Source organism: Sturnus vulgaris, chromosome 7 (genome assembly GCF_052056855.1).
Source record: "Sturnus vulgaris isolate bStuVul1 chromosome 7, bStuVul1.hap1, whole genome shotgun sequence".
NCBI classification, from domain to species: Eukaryota; Metazoa; Chordata; class Aves; order Passeriformes; family Sturnidae; genus Sturnus; species Sturnus vulgaris.
The window spans coordinates 5,794,648-5,815,119 of record NC_142249.1 but is presented as its reverse complement, the minus strand read 5'-3'; the positions used below and the strand labels follow the sequence as shown (position 1 = coordinate 5,815,119).

The window sequence follows — 20,472 nt, the reverse complement described above, 5'->3', positions numbered from 1 at the left end:
CTTGGGGCCCTCTTTATAACCCCCGACACCTGCTTGTGTCTGCCAAGGGACAGGGAGAATCTGCTCTGTTTTAAAAGGAAGCCAAAAGGCGTTAGGTACAGAAACCTGAACAGGTGAGGGGTGGAAAGTTGGCTTTCCTCAGGTCTCACTCAGCAGATGAATTCATTCTCTGTTGGGTTTCTTACCTGGGTAGGTCTGCAGAGGTTGGCAGTGCCATTCTCCAATCCCACGACCATAGCAGTAGCACTGGTACCTGACCCCATGGACATACTTCTCCCAGGAGTCTCCAATCTGGTAGAAGGTGCGAGTTTCTGAGTCCTGGCACTGGTCTGAAGGCACAAGAGAGACAGTTCACCACTGCCTGATACTGAAACCACAGCAAAATATCTACACAGAAGAGTAAGTCCCAAAAGACTTTTGCACAAAGAAATGCAACACCAGTGTTTATTTGCAAATACAGGTACATAAAGATATAGTGGCAACAGAATTTGAATCTCAAATCAAGGTTCTTAATATAGCACTGCATGTATGAAGGTGGTTATTAGGGGGCTAATTCAGTTGTGATCCATTTCAGTGGGGTATTCCTTCTAGAAGGAATTTCATCCACTCTGGAGCTCAGTTCTGCCCTGGCCAACTGAGTTTATCTCCCATGCTGCTCTCAAGGAGATCAAAGGCAAACACTCCTCCTGCCTTCAGCAGAATTCATTTATACTTTAATAGTCCTCAGAATGTTTTTATTTTCAGCAGAATCTTTCCAGATTTACCATTGTATAAACCAAAGGGGGACAGATCAGATCCTAAAGTCAGCTTAACTAGTGTAAATACAGCACAGTACAGCACTCACTTCCTGCTCTGACAACTGCATGTATGCCTGGCTCAACGGAAATTTCCAGTGAGAATTAGCATTGTGTTTGCTTGGATAAATAAGAGCTTTGTTTAGAGAGAGTCAACAAAATTAAAACTTTAATTGCACCTATACAGATAGCTGAAATCATCCCCCCACGCCTTCCTGCAAACCTGTAATTTTCAGGAGCTTTACAATCTGTGCTCCTTGAGTAAACACATGCAGATACTACTGTAGATAAAGCAGAGCTTCCCAACTAGTAATTTCTAATACATTTTCTTGGCAATAGTTTGAAGTTCTCTTGTACTTAGTAACTGCAAACCAAACAGCCAGGTCTTATCTTCCAATCAAGGTTTGCTAGGGAAGAGGGGGAGGAAGAAGACATGAAATCTCATTCCTGCAGAGCACCATGATGGTTTTAGCTAACCTCCAGAGTACTATTAACACGTGTTCTCATCCTGAGCTTTCCCTCTTTGCTAGAACAAAGTGCAGTCAAAAAATCAATTCAGTCCAAGCTAAGTTAATATATGCTGGTGCTGCTTCCTTGGTTCAGGGAGAAAACTCCACAAGATTTTAGGATAGAGAAAGGCAAGAAAAGTGATGCTAGCATCAGTGCCCAGCTGCATGCTTTATCAGTGTTCAGGCTGAGAGCCCTGCTAAGCTGACAGCTCAGGTACCACAATCCAGCCAAAGCACCACAGCCTGGGGCTAACTGCCCTGCTACCACAACCTGCCACATTTTACAACACATGCTTGCCACAGTCACGGCTCTCCTGTGGCAGGTGTAATAACCCAAGCATATGTCCTTAAATTAACAAATGCCCTTTCACTTACCCTCCAGCAAATGCAGTACTGCTTCTCTTTTTGCTTTTGTACAATTCAGGACAGAAGGGGGACAAAGACTGGGCCCAAACTCACACACCAGTTTCTCCATACCACAGCCAGTTTGTACAGAGCCACAAAGGGTGTTCAGCAGGTGGGGACAGCCACTCACCAACAGGATCACACTTCCATCTCCCCCGGCCCTGGCCAAAGCAGGTGCAGTTCAGCATGTGCCCCTCATCGTGACGCTTGTGGAAGGTCTGGTTCACGTCATAGGTGATGCCATCCACAATGCACTGGTCTGGGGAGAGAGTAGAGGCTATCAGCAATAGGTCTAAGCATTAAGACAGAACCCTTCTACCTGGAGCATCATTCCCTCTGCTTGATCAGACACAGACTGACCATGACCAGCTCCATCCAAGCCAGAAAGGAACCCTCCCATAATCTGTGACGCTCACAGTGCTGCACACACACCCCTGCTCCCAGATTCATCTATTAGCACTGTACAAGTAAGCAACATTTGTGGAAAAGAGGTCTGTAGGACACAATCCAGAACTGCCTTGTTGTTCCTCCAGATAGGTTCCATGTGTGAACAAAAATCTAAGCCACCACACTGACTCTCCAACCATCTCCTCTGAGGAACATCTCAGCTGAAATTCCTCAGCCTCAAATCACTGCAACTGCACAAGGAGAAAAGGGCTGCTCCAAATTTATAAAGATACAATGAAGGAGGACAGCCATCCTCATGATGTTATTCTGCTGCATATCTCTGCTATCCTCTGCAGTAATCTGAAGGCAGAGGCAGATCTTTTATGCACACAAGATGCTGCTGGTGCCTACCAACCAGTCTACTCATCCCTCATAATAACACAGTAATCAGACCCCATGCTTGAGTACAATGGTATTGCTCTAGTAGGTTCAATGTCCATCTGGGATATGGCCCAGAATTCCTAAAGCCAGTCTAATCACAGCAAGGAGCAGAAAGACAAAACAAACACAAAAACAAGCCCAGAAGCAAGTTGTTTTGTTAAGTGGGACCCAAGAGACCCAAGTTCAGGTCCGGAGTCAATCCTGGAACAGCTGTCCTTGGGGAAATGAGTCCAAGATTCCCATGATTTTATTCCCCATGATATTTTCCCACACCATGGGCACAGCATCAGGATAAACCAAGGAGCACTCAGACTCTCCTGCAGGCACCAAGGTCTGGCTGCTGTGTTTAAAGAGCTCTACTCAGATAACCTTTGCCTTTTGAAAAAGCAAAGTACCTCTACCCTCTCATCATCAAGAAAGGCCACTTCAATTCCAGAATAGAACTGCAGAGAATTAGCTGTGTACGAGGAAACAGGACTTGCACAGACCAGAACTTCGAGCAGTGCCTTTCACACTGTTCTGAAGGGAACACATTAAAAAAACCCTTCCAAAACCCTTGAGTGAGCCTTTCCCTATAAATTATATCCCATTTCAGCAGTGGTGTTAAAGAGTCCTTTTTTGGCCTCTTGACAGCAACCCCCCTGCCTTTTCCAGACATGAAGCCAATGCTGTGAGCTAGCTGTAGGATGATCAAATGTCTGTGCTTTTAAGTCTTCTTTTTTTGGTATTGCTTAAGTACTTCTCCACTTGGATCACTTACACAAATGAGTAAATAAATAAGAGTAATCTCCATGCTTTCCTGCCAGCTTTTCATATAGATTAGCCAGCAAAAGGCTAATCCAGCACAGAGGAATTTAAAACTTCACTGCAGAACAATAAAACAGAACAGCTTTCAAACTTGAGACTAGTCTGGAGTTGTGTCTGTTCTTCATGCAGGGAGATGCCTATACTAAGCTGTCTGTAAAAATCACAGTGGTGCCAATTCCTAAATGTAGACAAAAAGAGGGAGGGATACAATGATAGAGATAATCAAGGTTTGCTTCTGCTTGAGAGCCTGTAAAGGCTGGAATATACATTTCCAGCATATAAACAAGACAAGAACATCACAGCTCTTCTAATCCCCTTCCTACCCCAAAGAGTAAACTGAAGCTCTTGAGTGTGAGCTCAAGCCCACAATGACAGAAAAGAGTATCAATTTCTCCCACTTAGATCGAAGTGGTGATATCAACATGAAAATCAGTACCTCTGAGCTGTGAATAGGCAATGCAGGTCCATTCTCCACGGCCATTTCCTACACAAGTACATCTCATCATGTGGCCCATGTCATGCTGCTTATCCCACTGGTCCCCAACACGGTACATGACACCATCATTGGTTGTGCAGATTTCTTCATGGGCTGCGTGAGAAGAAAGCAAGAGGATATTTATGAAGCCAGAATTTAGATCTTGAGGACTGAGACCATTTGCAATGCCCCCCCACACAAGGTTGTGGTTTCTGCATCTTAACAAGGAAATTTTAGGCACACACTCAAATTTAGCTTCTCCAGCAGATCTACACCAGTTTGCACCAGCTGAAGAGCATGCCTGCCACAGGCTTGTAGCAAAGAAGTAATGAAAATTGCCTTCTCCTGACACTGGCTACATCTCTGCTAGAGAACACACAGAGGACACTGCAGAAATGCCTTAAAGGGCTTTGGGCTGAGACACAGCTCATTACAAGTCATCAGTATCTGACCAACAGAGAGGTCTTCACTTCGCAGCTCAAAGAAGCACATGCAGGTGCTCCATAACCTCTTTATGGCTCTCAGCCTTACCAGCCATGGGGCAGAACCCAAACTTCTGGTCGGCATCGTAGTTCTCCGTGGTCCCACACCACTTCATGTTGTCCCTCCGTCCCTCGGAAGTACAGTCGGTGTAGTTGCGGTTGTTGTACAGGAAGGGGAAGTGGCACAGAGCACCATTGGAATTGCCACCACGTGTCTGGACCAAAACTGTACAAAAAAATGAAAAGAGGAAAGATGCAAATTCAGCCTGCACTCTCTCTTAGCATGCATGGAAGAGCTTGGAAAACAAACCACTAGCATTACTTTTTCCCACGTCTGCCCTGTATATAATCCACAGGCCTCTTTTCTTGGCTTTAATTAATTCAGATGTGGAAACGTAAGCTTTGCACAAGGTCAGTTCAGTTCAAGCTTTGCTCTGGAACGAGCTGCAGAGCCAGCCATGGGAATTCCCAGGAAACAGGGAAAAACAAGACCTACTGTGTTTGGGAAGTAGCTTTGTAGATCCTTCTCCCAAGGCCTAGGGAATGAAATAAACTCACAGCTCTCAGCATACCTCTGTATATGAAATACCTTCGGTATTATATCACTGGAGCCATTTCCCAGTGGTGCTCTTTAGCTCTGAGGGAAGATTTCACCCTCAGGAAAGGGTTACAGTTCAGTTATGTACAACAGGACAAGCCAAAACCTCTCTGCAGGCTGGAAGCCTCATGTTTTGCAAGCAGCAGTGGAAAGAGGGCTGTAATCTACCTGAACTAATCACCTCTTGAGCAACTCTGCTTTACAAATACTGGAGAAGAAGACATCTACTGAGATTTTTCTGTATCACATTTCTCCTTCCCAGAGAGTATCACAAGAAACCTCTCTAAAACATGAGTGTGTGCATGGACAGGGACAGTGTTTGGGTGTTTTTGGGGGTTAGTTAGTTTGTTTTTTAGAAAAGAAAGTATTATATACCCTGTAGAGAAAGGCTTGACTTTTATCGGGGAAGAAAACAACCAAAGTAAAACTGAATTTTTAAAAACGTGTCTATACAGTGTAAGGAACAGTATTTTCATGTGGGAACACGAAATATTCTTTCCAAGGTCAGATCCCAAGAAGCTGCCTGCACAATGCTCCATGGATGTCTGACAGGCACTCCAGGAAGTGCAACCACACAGGTAGGCAGATGTGTGCTGTGAAGGGAACACTGACCATCCACAGACAAGAGGGAATGCTGCTGCCTTAGTCATACCCCAGCTCTTGATCAGTGACCACAAATCACATGAAGATCACTGCTATATATGGCAGCCTGGCTAAATAGCAAGGATGGAGGGAGTGACAGGACAGCACAGACTGTACTCCATGGATATCCTCCTCTTTGCAGCCTAATATGGGCATTGCTTGAAGCAACACCCGAGCAAAGCCAAAGATAAGCATCCTTTGGGCCAAAGCTCCACCATGACCAGGTACTCCTACTCTAAGGTCAGCTCAGAGGACAGAGACTCAAAGGGTACATCTGTAGCACCCTCCAAAGATGCCAAGAGCATACACGTGCTCTGTCATTAGGCAGCCCTCCATTCACAGCACCGCTTTGTGGCCTTCCAGACTACTGGGATTGGTCAGGCAGCCTGTTCCTGTGTCCTCTGCTCCTTCCTCTATCCCCACACCAGGCTCACATGCGTGAGAAGATCCTCTGAGAGGAACTCACCATTCTGCTCAGTACAGAAGGAGTATCTCCTGTCCTGCTCGAAGTTGGAAGTGGTGCTGCACCAGAAGTGCCCATCCGTGCGGCCTTCGGTGGTGCACGAATAGAAGGTCCTTCCATCGTAGGTGAAAGGCAGCACACAGGGCTCTCCATCAGAATTGCCACCATATGTTTGGGTCACAGCTTCAAAAGGAAAATCACAGCATTAGATTGAAGGTTTGAAGCAATCCCCAAATCTCAGGGCTCTAAAACAGCACCCAAGTCGCTGGCTGCTGGGAACCCATGTTAACTGCCATGGAGCCAGGCCAATACACACCAACGCACAGCTCCATAGCTGCGGCATTCTTTTACATTCTTTTCCAAACATATATTATTGCAGCTCCATTTGAATAAAATTACTAATGCTGCTCCCCAAGGGCTCTGTTTCCCCTCAGCAGGTTATATATAGCTCACTGGGAAACATTCCTGCCCTAAAGAACCAGGCTTCAAATAACCAAACCATTTCTTCCCCCCTTGCACCTTTCTCCATCAGAGGACATCTCTGACACACACACAGAGTTCTACTTGGAAATGAAGCCACAGGACAGTCTCTAGGACTGTCATTGGAGGGAGCAGGCACTACATCCCAACTCATACCTATCTCCTGGCAGCTGACTCCGTTGCCCAGGCAGGTGCAGAGCATTTGCTGGCTGCCCTGTGTCTTGAGCCACTGCATGCCCACGGAGTAGACGACGCCGTTGTCCGTGATGCACTGGCCGTAGGGCTGGGGCTGGGGCTGCTGTGGCTGGGGCTGGTACAGCGCCGTCTGCACGTTCGTGATGCTGGGGGAGCCAGAGCCTGCAGCACAACACAGGGGACATGTGGCACACAAAGCTCAGCAGCAGAAGGCTGCCATTAAATGCTGAGATAATAAAACCTCAGGCACTCCATCAGACGGAAGGCACGACACTCTTAAGCTTCCCGAGACGCGGCTTAATTATTCCACTCGGCACATTTCAAAATTAGAAGAATGACTCCCCCTTTCTGCTAATGACAGCCTCCGGTTTCCAACCCTGCAGAGTGGCTTTTGAAAGGATTTAGAAACTGTTTTTCATAGCAATTATTTAGAAAACAAATTTAAAAAAAAATATATTAGTTGAAGGAAATGTCTAATAGAAAAATCAAGATCAGTGACCAGAGAATAAAAGTTACCAAGGAAGTAGGGAGATAAGGATGAAAGGATTAATTTTGAATTTTTCATTGAAAAATAAGAATAATAAACTTAAAATGTTTCCTTTTACTCAAAACATTTTAAATTTTGAATCAAAGTTTTTGGCACATTATCACTTGGAATAATACTGAGAGACAGAGGCTTGTTGTTGTCTACATCATATAAATATTTGCTACATTTTTCCCACAGGAACCTCCACAAATTCAGCTCTGCTGAAATAGAAGTAACAATGGAAACAAAATACTGGCACCCTTGAAGTGTTACACAAGTTTAGACCTTCTGAGAGTTTTAAGTTAACCTGATGGTACCAAACGGTTAAAAGTCATTTACCAAGAAAAATTTAGTGCAGGCACTGCAGGAAAACAGAAGTTCTACATTGCACTCACTGATAAGAAACCTAGATCCTTAAAATGACAAAAAAAAAGAATTTAGGAGCTGAAGATTTAAACCTTGGGCACAAAAAACATGCTACCTGTAAACTAGGCAATATTTCATACTGAAATTACAAGCTATCTCATGTACACTTATTACACAGCATTGTATACATTCCTTGACATTTTTGGGTTTTTTTAAGCTCAGCCATTAGTAGGTGTATTTATCATGTCAAAGAAACCAGATGGTCTCAATGGGGTTTAAATAAAGGACATTTCAAGAAAGTTACCCTGAGGCAAATACATAAAGTTCAAACATTAACTCAGAGTGCCATGTTCCCAAGGCAAAGATAGTTCCTGTGGATGCAGGGCCCTGGATGTGATTTACTGCCCTGTGACTGTGCAGGCAATCCCATCTGTATGTGCCAGCCCCATTTGTGCATGGAAACAAGGTACCAATTAATCTTATCTCCACACACACAAACAAGGAGCATCTTCTGAACTCTGACCCTCTTTGCTGATCTTTCTCAGACAAGACTCCAAAATACTTGAATTAGGATGGAACAATTCAAGTCCTAAGCTGTCAAAATGTGGCATTAATTTTCCCCTTCCCTTCATTCCATGCCACAGTGCCCCACTTACCAGTGCTGGTGGTGTGCAGGGACGTGTGTCTCTCACATTTCCACTCTCCTCTGCCATTCCCAGTGCAGACACACTGCAGCAAGTTCCCACGGTTATCCTTCTTGCTCCAGTTGTCTCCAATCCTGTAGGAAGTCTTGGTGTCGTGGTCATTGCAGCGATCTGTGGGAGGAATGGGACTCTCAGCTGGGCCTGCCCTGGGTGGCATCACTGGGCACTTTCCAGCAATCCACCACCAACTCTATCAAACAACCTCATCCTTTAAAACCTAAATGAAAGGCCCACCTCATTCTCTGGAGCCTACTATTGCAATTCCTACATGCACTCAATTGCACAAGCTGAGAGCATCCCAAAATCCTGGTGCTTCACTTAAGGAAAGATTTCCATTCATTTCCTGAACTGTGCTTTCACTTTGCAGCCATTGTCAAAATGAGATACTTTTTGAGGCCATCCTAAACCCATTCTGTCTAGCACATGCCTTTAAAGCTAAACTTGTTTTAATGACCTTTTTCTGCTTTTAAGAAAAAAAACAAAACAGGAGTCTTTGCAGCTTGGTCATTTCACACTATACACAGGGCACAGTTCAAGTTCAGAGCTCTCTCTCATCTGAAAGGGACTAAAATCTGTCTCAGGGCAATACATATAATCCCATTTCTTCCAAAAGAAGCTGCAGTGAATACAAGCTGCTCAAGTAATACCAGGAGTACCAGACTTCCTAAATCTCTTTAATAACCCACAGCCCCCAATGAATTGAGCAAATGGGTTCAAAGGACAGCACAACAAACTACTTTTGTCTGGATGCCAGATCCACATGGATTAACTAGTTCTTCTTCCATTATAACATTTCACCTTCTTATTCAAGGGAAACTTGATACAGTGGCTCAAATATAATCACAGATCAATGAACAAGGATTTATGAAGAACTGTGGAAGGACAAATGCATTAAGCCAGATTGCCACTGAGAGAGCACATGGGATAGAATGTGAATGTAGAAAACATGTTACTAATTCAAACTGCTAGAATGGCCAGAAATTGAGCATTTGCCAGAAGTATGGTAAATTGGTGAGGTATTCATCATGCAATTTTGCAAATGTGAAAAAAATGTGTCTAATGGACACTCTTCTCAATGAAAAGCTGAAATGTCACTGAAGCAACCAGCTGTGATTCTGGAAAATGCTGGCCATAAAAGATATGTAATAGCAGCACACACTTGAAGTGTAATGCCATTTTGTGGGCTAGAGGTATCATTTTATACACGTAAATTTGAATTTCTCTATTCAAATGTAATTGGAAGACAAAATGAAAAATGAACAGGTCCTTATATTGCAATTTCCCCCATGACACAACAGCACAGACCTGAGTTATGGAAAGAAAGCTACTGCCAAAACCATTTTATTAGTAATAATAAGTCCTCCAAAATTCAAAAACAACACATTCTGTTTTATTCATTTCCATTTGACAGCTAATGATTTTTTTCCCCCATATGTCTTTAACAGACTTAATATTGTCAAGGCTGGATTGATTTTTATATCTTATTTCTTGACCAAGTCTCTCCAGACCTTCCATTTTAATCTCAACCCTCCTTAGTGTCTTATTCTTTACAGGTCTGCTGTTTATATCAGCAAAAATGATTCTTTGTGTGCCCCAAGGCAACTGAAAGGCCTCAGAAGAGTTTCTCAAACCTTGCATAGCCAAGGTGTAAGGTACAAAGTTAAATTTTCTTGAGGCAACTGGTATAAACCTGAGACAGAAGTAAGCACTGTGGTGGAGCTAACAGGACTGCAACAGAAGGTCAATAAACAAGCAAGATTTCGGGTTCTAAAAGTCCTGTTTGCTCTGCAAACACAAATAAAATGGAGTATTTACGGTAATGTCCCTCAATGATGCAAAAGCTTTTTTTATAAATCACCTGTGCTGCTGGAGCGGGAAAAGCGATAGGCAAGATAGAAGAGCAGGCAAAACAAACTCTGGTTTAGCTAACACATCAATTAAAGAGTAATAGAGAGAAAGAAGTAAGAAAATATTTTAATCTTGCAGATCCTGCTGTTGTAAATGGTATTTAGCTTAAAAACCACTCAATTGTCCCTCGGAAGGCTCCTTGAAAGCACAGAAATGGACACCCAAGGCTAAACCCTCTGCCATTTCATGGGCAAAGCAATTTCCCTGATTTTCTGGGAAATGCCTGGCTGTGGCTTAGCTAACACAGAGATTCCTTAAACCTTTCTCTCTCCATGAGATTAAATTCCTAAATAATCCAGCTGATTATGAGCAGCACTGGGGAGCTATCATGCACGGTGACTGGGGCACCACACAGGCCTCTCTCCCTTCTCTGCTCCCCGCCATTTCTCAGGGGATGGCCACCCCTCTCAAACTACTGTTAATTCCACAGGAATAACTTTCCCATGCAGGATGAGAAAATAAACAAAAAAAAAGAAAAAGTAAGATAGATAAAGTGGATCAGCTGGCAGCTACCAGGCTGGCACTTACTTCTGGAGGTGCAGGTGATGCGGCCGCTGCCCTCACCCAGGCAGGTGCAGTCCACCATCATCCAGCCCTGGTATGGCTTCTCCCACGTCTCTCCCACCACGTACGAGGTCCCGGCCGTGTTGTCGTAGCATCGCTCAGCTGTGAGGGGAAAGCAGATCAGAGCCCACCCAGGACATTCCCACCCCTCAGGGAGGACAAGGAGAGCAGTCCCACACCGGGACACCCTCAGGGAGGACAAGGAGAGCAGTCCCACACCCGGACACCCTCAGGGAGGACAAAGGAGAAAGGGCTCACAGACCCTGAGGGTGCTGAGGGAGAAGGAAGGAGCAGCCACTCACCCACAGGTTTGCAGGTCCACTCGCCCTTGCCATTGCCCAGGCACACACACTCCAGCATGTAGCCGCCCGTTTCGTGGGGCCGGCGCCATGTGTCACCGATCTTGTAAGACTGGCCACCCTCATGGCAGCGATCTGGGGTGGGAGACAGGAGAGCCCAGGTGAAGGACACACCAGAGACAGCATGGTGGTGACAAGGTAAGGGCCATCTGGCCAGAGCAAAGAGGGTCAGCTGGGGTAAGGGGCAGCAAGGAGGAAGAGGGACATTGAGGAGAGTGAGGGGGGACAGCAGCCTGCAAAATGGCGCTCAACACTTTGCACTGGCACCCGCCCTTTTACTGTTGGTGCCTGCCATTTTCTGGACTTCCAAAGCCCTGTCCTCTTCCCTCTCCATGTTCCAAACCACAGCCAGAGCCTGGCTGGTGAAAAGGGAATTCCAAGGAGTGATGAGGTGCTGTTTCTCGCTCAGACCCAGCTCTCAGGCTGAGGGCTGGTGAGACAGGGTTTGCCTCAGTCTTGTTTGAGTAATGCCACTTGGGCCTCTCTGCAGCCATTCATGAGGGACATGGTGGCCAGGATAGCACGTGGATGGATAAGGAGGTGCTTAGTGTGACAGCCCAGTGGGAAATCAGACCTCTTCTGGGGTTTGGAAACTGTCCTGGAAAGGCAGATTCCAGCCCATCAGTGCCCCACAGCTCTGAGGCAGTGCAGGCCCATGGTGCAGGGCAGTTCACATACACAGGGTTTGTTTATTTGAAAGAGGCCAAGAAAATAAAAAAAAGAAAAAACACCTATATCCCACCATTTATTAAGAGCCAGTAAAATGTTTTGTGGGCTCATTTCTGAAAGCAGGGAATCTCAGAGCTCTGAAGATTGATTCAAAGCCAGTTGCAGTCAGTGAGACTCTCCAGTGAGCTCTAAACCAGACTGATGATGAGGAAACAAGGCTGCTCTTACACTCGCAATTTCCTTACTGACTCTTTTTCTTACAACACTTATCATCCCTGCCCAATAAAATGCCATTAAATTCAGAAGGGCTCCAGCTATACTTGTTAGATTTAATGCATTATTTTTTTCCCATGCTACAATGATGGCTGGTTTCCGAGTCCTCTGTGGCAACACCACTAGGATCTGCATGTGTCTCTTAAACAAGAAACTGGATACTTTTAACAGCAAGACTTTTCTCAAAAGGTACCTCAGAGACTTTGAAATCTCAGTCTAAAAATCCTGACACACAGCAATCTTCCTCTGTACTCACAGAAAGTCCAATTATGAACTGAAGGGAAATTGTGAACAATTCAGTGACTCAATAGGGAAAGGATTTCCAGACAGAGACGTGAAAGGGGAGCTGGGGAGAAAGGACCATGGGAAGAGAGGGAAGAGCAAGAGGAAAGTATGGGTCAGGCAAGTGAAAAAGGAGTTGCAGAAACATGTTAAGCTGCTGTCTGGATATGAAATGCCAGTTCCCTTACAGACAAGTGTTGAGTGACATTTTTGGAGGACGAAGGATTGGCTCTCAGGTGGCATTCATTTATTATCACTTATTCCAAGCAGTCCCATTAATGCTGATGGTGTTATTTCAACCCATCAGCTGCAGAGCAGACTTTTTGCCAGTCAAAAAATAGTTTTACAATTGTACCTGTGAAGATGTAACACACTCTTGTACATAATAAATTATCAGCCTGTATGGGTGGACACTAACAATTTTTGGCCCATATTTTCTCACGTAGCACTTGACCTCCTAAATAAAAGAGAAGTTTGGTTGTGCAAATCTACAAACATGGGGCAAAGACTTTTAAATCCAAAGCTTTAGTGAGCTTTCGATTAAACCTCATGCAACTGTGGCTAACAAGCACTGGGAATACTGTGTAAATTGCTCTGGAAAATATGACACTAAGGAACAATAGCTCTAGGAACAGGCTCTGTTACGTACTGGCAATGGTGCAGCTGATTCTCCCACGTCCAGCTCCAATGCAAGTACAGTCCCAGATCATGGAGTCCTTGGGGCGCTCATAGGTCTCCCCAACTCGGTAGGTGGATCCAGTGTATTTGTCAAAGCAGGTCTCTTCAGCTACAAGGGAAAAAAAATTTAAATAATCATCTTCATGTAATGACACCAGTAAGACATTCAGTCAACAGAAACACATTCCTTGCCTCCTCACACAGATACTCCATTTTTTTTCCTTGGGAAAAATGCCTATCAGTCTTCTCTTTCCTCATGGGACAAAACAGCAAAGGAAGTTGGGTGAAATTTGCCCCCTCAAGGCCCCCATTATGCTCAACAGCCTCAACCTCTTCTTCCCTCCCTCAGGGAACCAAAAGTTGCACATGGCAGGCATGCCTGAAAACATCAATCCCAGCTGTTTGAAGACAACAGCAGAGAAGACAGGAGGGAGCAAAGAACCCCTGGAAACTGTGTCTTTGTCATGTTAATCCTCCTTGCTCTGACTTAGCAAAAACTGAGTAGATTAATCCCAAATTCTGCAGCAGGCCCACCAAAGTCAACAGCAAAGTTCACTGCTTGTGTATTGCTCACACTCATGCATAGGTTAGTGATTACAGAACATCAGTGCTGGCACCAGACTCAAGATGTGAAGCACAACAACTTTCTTCACTGCTGGGCAGATAAAGTTCATTGTGTCATAAGGAAAACTCCCTACTGGACTTCAAAACTGTAAAACTCAGGGAACTCTACAGGGAAAGGAAAAGTAGATTGAACCCTCTTTTACAGAGTAAGGAGTCTGAGTAAAAACTGAGTTAAAATACTCCAGCCATAAGGCAGGCAGCACACAAACTTTGCAGAACAGACAGGGCTGAGATGCTCACATCTGTCCTACATGAGCACTGTCAGCCAGGAACCAGTTTTTCATCTCTTCTATTTCCAGAGCAACATAAAGGAATTATGGCAAACCAGTGGCTTCAGACCAATAAATACAGATAGATTGCATCTGATAAACTGAACTACACCGAATCCTGGAGAGTACATCCTCCAGCAGACCTTGCATTTAAACTTTTTTCTGTCCCCTAAACTTTCTCTGCACAGACTAAACAATCTCATTTTACACTCAATTATAGAAAGCTCACAGCACGGCCGGGAGGCTGTGGAAAGTTGTAAGTTGAAATATTTTTAAACAAGCTGACGACACTGCACAGCTATGAAAAGTTGGGGTGAAGCAATCGAACAGAGCAGAGCCAGAGCTGCAAAGTGACTCCAGATTTGAACTTCCCCGTGCGAGTCCAGGAGTCAGTTCAGTTCATTATAAAGAAGAGGTTGGCTCCAAAATTAATGTTTAGATCCAATCCTCCAGAGAGATGAGTGATGTTTGGCTCAGGGTTCTGGTGGCAGGCCCATCACTAATGAAAAGCATTTCTTAAAATCCCAAGCCAGATCTTCAGTGTAATTGAGTGTAGATCCCATTACTGACCCTAAGCACCAAACTTCAGCGGAAAAGCTGGGCTGCCAGCCCTAACTCGTACAAGGCTTGGCTTACTCGGCACCAAAAGCCGCGCTGGGGTCTCGCCGCAGACAAAAGGGGCCACCAACTTACGTTCGGGCTTGCTCTCGCAGTTGAACCCTCGGCTCCCACCGTAGCAGGTACAGACCAGAGTGTTCCCCAGGTAAGTGCGCTCCCACTGCTGGTTTATCTGATAGTACCGTCCATTGTCATAGCAGGTCTCTGGGGGGACAGGAGGAGGAGGAATGGGGATGCAGAAGGGCAAGAGAACGCAAAGTTCGGCGCTACCGAGGGCAGCAGCCGGGAGGGAAGGGGCGCGGGGCGCACACGTGTGCGGGTGCGCCGAGCGGAGGGGCGGCTAAGGGCGAGCGCGGGGGTCACACAAAGCCCCCCGGGGCCACCGGCGCCGCCGTGCCCAGCCCCGTGCCCTGCCCTGCCCGCGGGCGGTACTCACGCTTTCCCTGCGCGGCGCTGCCCTGCGGCAGCGAGGTGGTTTGTGTCTGCGCCTGCCGCCGGCTCTTGCCGCCGGCTCCGCGCCGCTGTCCCCCCCCGGCCGCCGCGGCCCCCAGGCAAAGGGCGAGCAGCGCCAGCCGCCACACGGTGCGGCCCGGCATCCTGGCACGGCTGGGCTGGGCACGGCTCGGCACGGACAGCCCGACGGACGGCACGGCGCCGCTGCCCGGGCGCTATATAGGGCGGGCTGGGCGGGAGGAGGCGGCCGCCGCCGCCCCAGCGCCCATTGGCCTCGGCGCCGCCGGGGGCCGGGCGGGGGCCGCCACCGCCCCGCCGAGCCCCGCCGGGGTGGGAGGCCCGGCCCCCCTCAAGCACAGCGGCCGTGCCATTTTGTAGAACATCTGGCTGAACAAAATGGCTTTTTTTGAGGGGAGAGGCAAACTTTTCTTTTTTTTTTCCCCCTTGGAGCAGCGCTGCCTGTAAGCGGATACTGCTCCGTTCGGGAGGAGTAATGTTCTGCACAGGGGGAGAAGGTGAGGTGTAACATACGGGTTGGAAATAGAAACCCTGAGTGATGTTTTATCTACTGCTGGCAACTCAAGGTTAAAAGCTTTCACACCTCGCTTGGAAAAATCGGTGTCATTGCATTCCATTCAAAATAAATGTAACACCCTCTTTCTTTGCCTTTATTTCTTGGTGTCCAAAATCAACTCTGAGAACAAAAGAAAAGTGAAAAAAAGAAATACTAGGTATTGAACCTTTATAAAGTAGAAGGGTTCCTCAGTGTGATCCCCTAATATAACCCTGCTGTACACAAATTTTGTCAACCTCTTCCATCTGTCTTTTTCCCATGGGCATCTCTGCTGCTTTGGGGGTGTTTCTTTTCCCTAGTTTGAAGGAATATTGCCAAGTAGAGTGTGTGCACAGTAAGTGTGGCTCTCAAGCTGCCAGTGAACACAGCCCAGTACATGCCCCATTCTGGTACCAGCACCCAAGTTCAGATCATACAGGAAGGTTGTGTTGATAACCATTTTCATGCTTCTCACACATATTTTGTCTTGGCAAAGGGATTGTTAATGTAAAAAGTCTGCTGAAGTTCCTGATGTATAAAATCAACTCTTCAGACAAACCTGGGTATGAAATAGCCCACGGTGTTTCCAGACATCTTTAAGGTGAACATGCACAGCTCTCCATAAGAGTTCTCCATGCATGCTGAGCACCACGTTCTGGTTCCACTTCCTGCAAGCCCACCGTGTTCTCTTTACTGACATGCCAGCAGTAATATCACTCTTGGGATGAAGACTCAGTAGGCAGAGTACTGATCCAGAGCGTGCTCAGTTCCAGGAAAACACAGAGTTGTGATGTCAGGTATCTGTTTTCAAGGAAATTTCCCCTGGATGAGGAGTGGCCACAGATACATTTACACAAGTTACTCTGCTGAAAACTTACTGGAAATTGAAACCTGACCCGGCAATTGAGGTGAGCTAATTCCCACCTTTCCTAATTTTTATTTTTAGATCCCCTGCACTGCCTTTTAAAAAAATGTATCTATTTTTTTTTTTTTGAGTCACCAGACACACATTATCTCTCATAATATTCATAGAACTAAGGTGCCCACAGCAAGGGAGAGTATTAGCTTTTGATGTGGGACACTGTAAACCAGTAAATATCCAGTTTCTTGAAATTAAGACCTGCTTTCAGAAAACTGTTCCTGCTTTTCTGAGACCTAAGATATGACGTGTCATCCTCAAATTCCATCTCACATTCCACCTTATGTCTGGAATTCTCTGATAAAAGCCAGGTGAAAAGCACATAGTCAGAAAATGTTGCTGTTGGAGCGTTGGATGAACTTTACCTAGCCTGCTCCAAAGGACAACTACTGAGTGGAAATCAATGGAAAAGAGGAGTTTCCATCCTAGGAAACACATACATGCAACGAGGAGGCAATTTGAGGTCATTTTTCCAGTTACTGAGTATGGAGCCAATGAATGCGTGAACAGATCCTGCTGCTGATTCAAGCTGCTAATTAAGCTCAATTGGCATGGAAAAGGAAAGGGTTACGAGAAGTCTTCAAGGACAGGAGGGTTATGATATGTAAAATTTGCTCAGGGAAACCTGCTTAAATGTAAGAGCTAAGTACCTAAGGAACAGGATGTAGTGGAATAAGCAAACATGAGGAAGAAATAATTGCTTTTAGCAGTTACTTGCAAGTGGCATATAAAAGGTTCATGTATCAAGTATAGTTCCCATGAAGTTTAAACTATTGATATTGACCTCATTTCTGTCTATTTTAAGTCCACTTCATGCCATTTTGCACTGCACTTTGGTATTCAAAGGCAGTATAAGTATTTACACAAACTGAAAATTGTATTGTCTGAAATTTGAATGAGAAAAGACAGTGTCAGCAAACATGTGACTGTGTCTAATGCTTTCCACAGAATTAGTTACACAAATACAGCGACAAATGTAAGATCCCTGTTTGAGAAAACATTACTGGGAGCACACAAAACAAAATTACAATTTCCAGTGCTGCTCAAATTAGTTTCTTGCATAGCCATCATTTACAAGTTGGCAGAAATAGTCTTATGAGTAGTATTTCAAGATGATTTGGAACAGCCTGGTTTCTTTTTTAAAGGAATCTCTGACAGTAATTATGACACAGGCATGTCGTAATTATTATATTGCATGCTGTTAAACTTTGTGAGATGTCTCTTATTTATTTCAGGAAATGGATGTAGCTGCTTTGTCTTCTCCTCTGTCAGTTTGTCCCTCAAGCTAACAGGAAATGAAAGGAAGATTCACCTGAAGTCTTCCTTCAGATGACATCAGTTTGAATTTATAAACCACCCGTTCATGGGTTCTGCATCCAAATAAGGATTAGGAATGTCCCAAACCTCTGCTTTAGCCATTGGTATTCTGATTCATGTTCTTGGTCTATTCACATTTTTTTTCCTGCTGAAGTCCTACCTTTTTGACTCTTGGCTAGGAAAGGCACATACCCTTATAAGGTTCTCCTGACTTCTGTTGCTCCATTGTATTGCTCTGCAGATAAACCTCTCAACTTGATTTCCTTTACTGCACACACTTGTGAGGAGCCACGCGTGTGACAGGGAGCATGGTGTGTCCCTGTAGCCATTCTTCAGCAAATTCCAACAGCAAAGAGAGGATGAATCAGTAAATAAAGGACCAGTCCAAGGCACTTGTTATTCCATAAGCAACTTTCGAAAAAAAGGACACTCAAGCTTAATTATCTCCTTTTAAAATTATTGCTTATGAGGAAAAAGAATCATGAAGAGAAAAGGTCAGGATTCCTCTCCTTGACATAGGGAGACCATTAAACACTTCCTGCAGTTCCCAAATATTTTGCAAGAACCCCTGTTGCGAGCTGAAAATTTCTGAATCATCACAATTTCGAGTCTGTGGTTTTTGTTAGGTCACAGCAAAATTCACTTCAAGGCTGCTGAGGCTCTACTGCACAGTGCTTCATTCACTGCTGGGTGTCCCGTCCAGGAATCCGGAACATCGCTCTTGAAATGAAATCCATTCCTTCTGCCCGTTAGCTGCAACTTCAGGGACACGTAACTTTATGCAGGCTCTCAGCACAGGAGTGGATTTCATCGGGTATAAATGCTCCCTGACAGGACATTAATTGCATCTTTGGCACTCTCCGTGGAAATTCCTTCTCTTCTCCCTCCTCCCTAGTCCTTCCCAGCGAGTTGTTCGGTGTCATGAACACACACAAAAAAAAAAAAGAACAAAACGCATTTCCTTTCTCTAGCTATCCGTGGATTAGGATATTCAGTTTGGTCTACCCAAATTGTTGTAGTGTGTCAGTGTTGAGAAGTTTGCAGCCACAGCTCTTGTTTTGCATTAGAGTCTGCAGTACTGTCAGCCCCAGGCGTTTAACCCTCGTGAGCCACTCCCTGCAAAATCAGGGGAGCAGCTTTGGAGGGCATGGGGGAAGAGATTTCCGTTCTTTCCCAGCTAGAGGAGTTCTCCTGGGGCTTTCAGGTTGTTTGTTTGTTTGTTTGTTGTCCTGACTTTCAATGAGGTGTTTACATCACACACTAGTGATTTAAGAACAGAAACTGAGATCCTGACACGCTTCCTGTTTCCAAAACATCAGCAAAAATGAGAACTCTCATTAGACCCACGACAACGGGAATAGGCAGGTAAATGACATGGGACAGTCCCTCATTCCCAGTGAAGCTTCGAGATGGGCAGCACCAGCTTCAAAGAGCTGAAAACCTGTTCTCCATCACATTTGGGATGGTTGGCAGAAACTTTCACAGATGCCTGAAACCTACCCATGTTGCCCTAAATCCTTTAGATGCCCCATCCTGATGCCCCTACAGGGAGTTCTGCAGCACTTCTGGGAACTCTCAGGCCAGCTCTGGAAGTCTGAGTCGGTGTTTCAGGATGTGTCACGAGCCCCGCTGATTGGGACTGTGGGACCTGGCTTGGTGTCCCATACCAAGAACAGTGGGGCTAGCTCTTGAAAAATGTTATTTTAGGCAGAGTTGGAATTATTTTGTCTCGAGGGCTGTTCCATCTCCCAGATGATGTCTGCCCTCCTCACATTATGTTGGCTGTTTTTATTTAGTCATTACGGGTTTCTAACAATAATTCAACTTTTGACTAATAAAGGGGTTTCTTCTTTTAATGAAAGGGCAACAGTCAGTTATGTCCATTTTGTTAGGATCACTTGCATCTCCCTCAAAGCCCAGAAACCCTCCCTTTTTCCACAGCACTTTTAAAAGTACTAAAGTGAAGTGAAATACAGTGATATCACCAGCAGCAGCATGAGGTGAACTTGGCCACAAACCCTGGTATTCTCTCCCAGTGAATACTGCAAACCACATTGAGTCTTGTTTGGTTTTAGGCAGGCCTGGTTAATCCAGAAATAAATGCTAGTGCTGGGTTGAGCTTGGCTTGCTGTGAGGAAGTTGAATACACTGCGCAAGCAAGCAGCCACATATTATGGTGATTACAGGGGAGTGCATATGGGGTTGAAATTGAGAGTCACAAAGGGCTGAACTGATCCAGGAGCATCCAGAAGGGAAATGTTTTGGCTCCAAGCTGCAGTTTGTCCCTGGTTTCTTTCTTACCCCTTCCACCCACCATGACATGGAGCCAAGGAGTGTGGATAGTTCTTTGCTGCCAGTTTTGAGGGGGTTTTCTTTTTTTGTATTTTCTTCTTCTTCTTTTACTGTAAGTAATCTGATTTTTTGGCTGCATTCTCAGAGATGAGAGAAGCTCTCACTTTCACTTGTTTTTCAGCCCTGCCCAGAAGTTCTCATTGGCCTCCTGCTCTATACTTTCCAGCTTCTGGGGTAGAACTTGAGTCTTCTCCCTGTCTTCATTCTCACTTTCTTCTTCTTGCTTTCCCACCCTCTGCCTTCCGGTAGTCGAGGCCAGCAAGATGTTCCTTGGTTTCTGCTGTATTTATTTTAACTTGACTGTTTCTATGGCCCAGCAATAGTGTCACTTCTCCTGTGGGACTCTCGCAACTCTTTCTC

At 45.4% G+C, this 20,472-nt stretch overlaps 1 protein-coding gene across 4 annotated transcripts in view; it reads right to left on the bottom strand.

Annotated features, from left to right (window-relative positions):
• FN1 (fibronectin 1) overlaps positions 1-15,160 on the bottom strand; it is a 52,519-nt gene extending 37,359 nt beyond the window's left edge. For all 4 annotated transcript variants that reach the window (XM_014881987.2, XM_014881989.2, XM_014881990.2 and 1 more), the window contains exons 1-12: positions 14,955-15,160; positions 14,594-14,722; positions 12,979-13,116; positions 11,049-11,180; positions 10,711-10,848; positions 8,227-8,385; positions 6,640-6,840; positions 6,007-6,186; positions 4,350-4,526; positions 3,780-3,932; positions 1,839-1,967; positions 186-329 (exon numbers count right to left, since the gene is read on the bottom strand). In XM_014881987.2, the coding sequence (XP_014737473.1) occupies positions 186-329; positions 1,839-1,967; positions 3,780-3,932; positions 4,350-4,526; positions 6,007-6,186; positions 6,640-6,840; positions 8,227-8,385; positions 10,711-10,848; positions 11,049-11,180; positions 12,979-13,116; positions 14,594-14,722; positions 14,955-15,114 (1,840 nt within the window). In that variant the 5' untranslated portion in view covers positions 15,115-15,160. The remainder of the gene's footprint in view (positions 1-185; positions 330-1,838; positions 1,968-3,779; positions 3,933-4,349; positions 4,527-6,006; positions 6,187-6,639; positions 6,841-8,226; positions 8,386-10,710; positions 10,849-11,048; positions 11,181-12,978; positions 13,117-14,593; positions 14,723-14,954) is intronic.
• Positions 15,161-20,472: the final 5,312 nt, after the last annotated feature.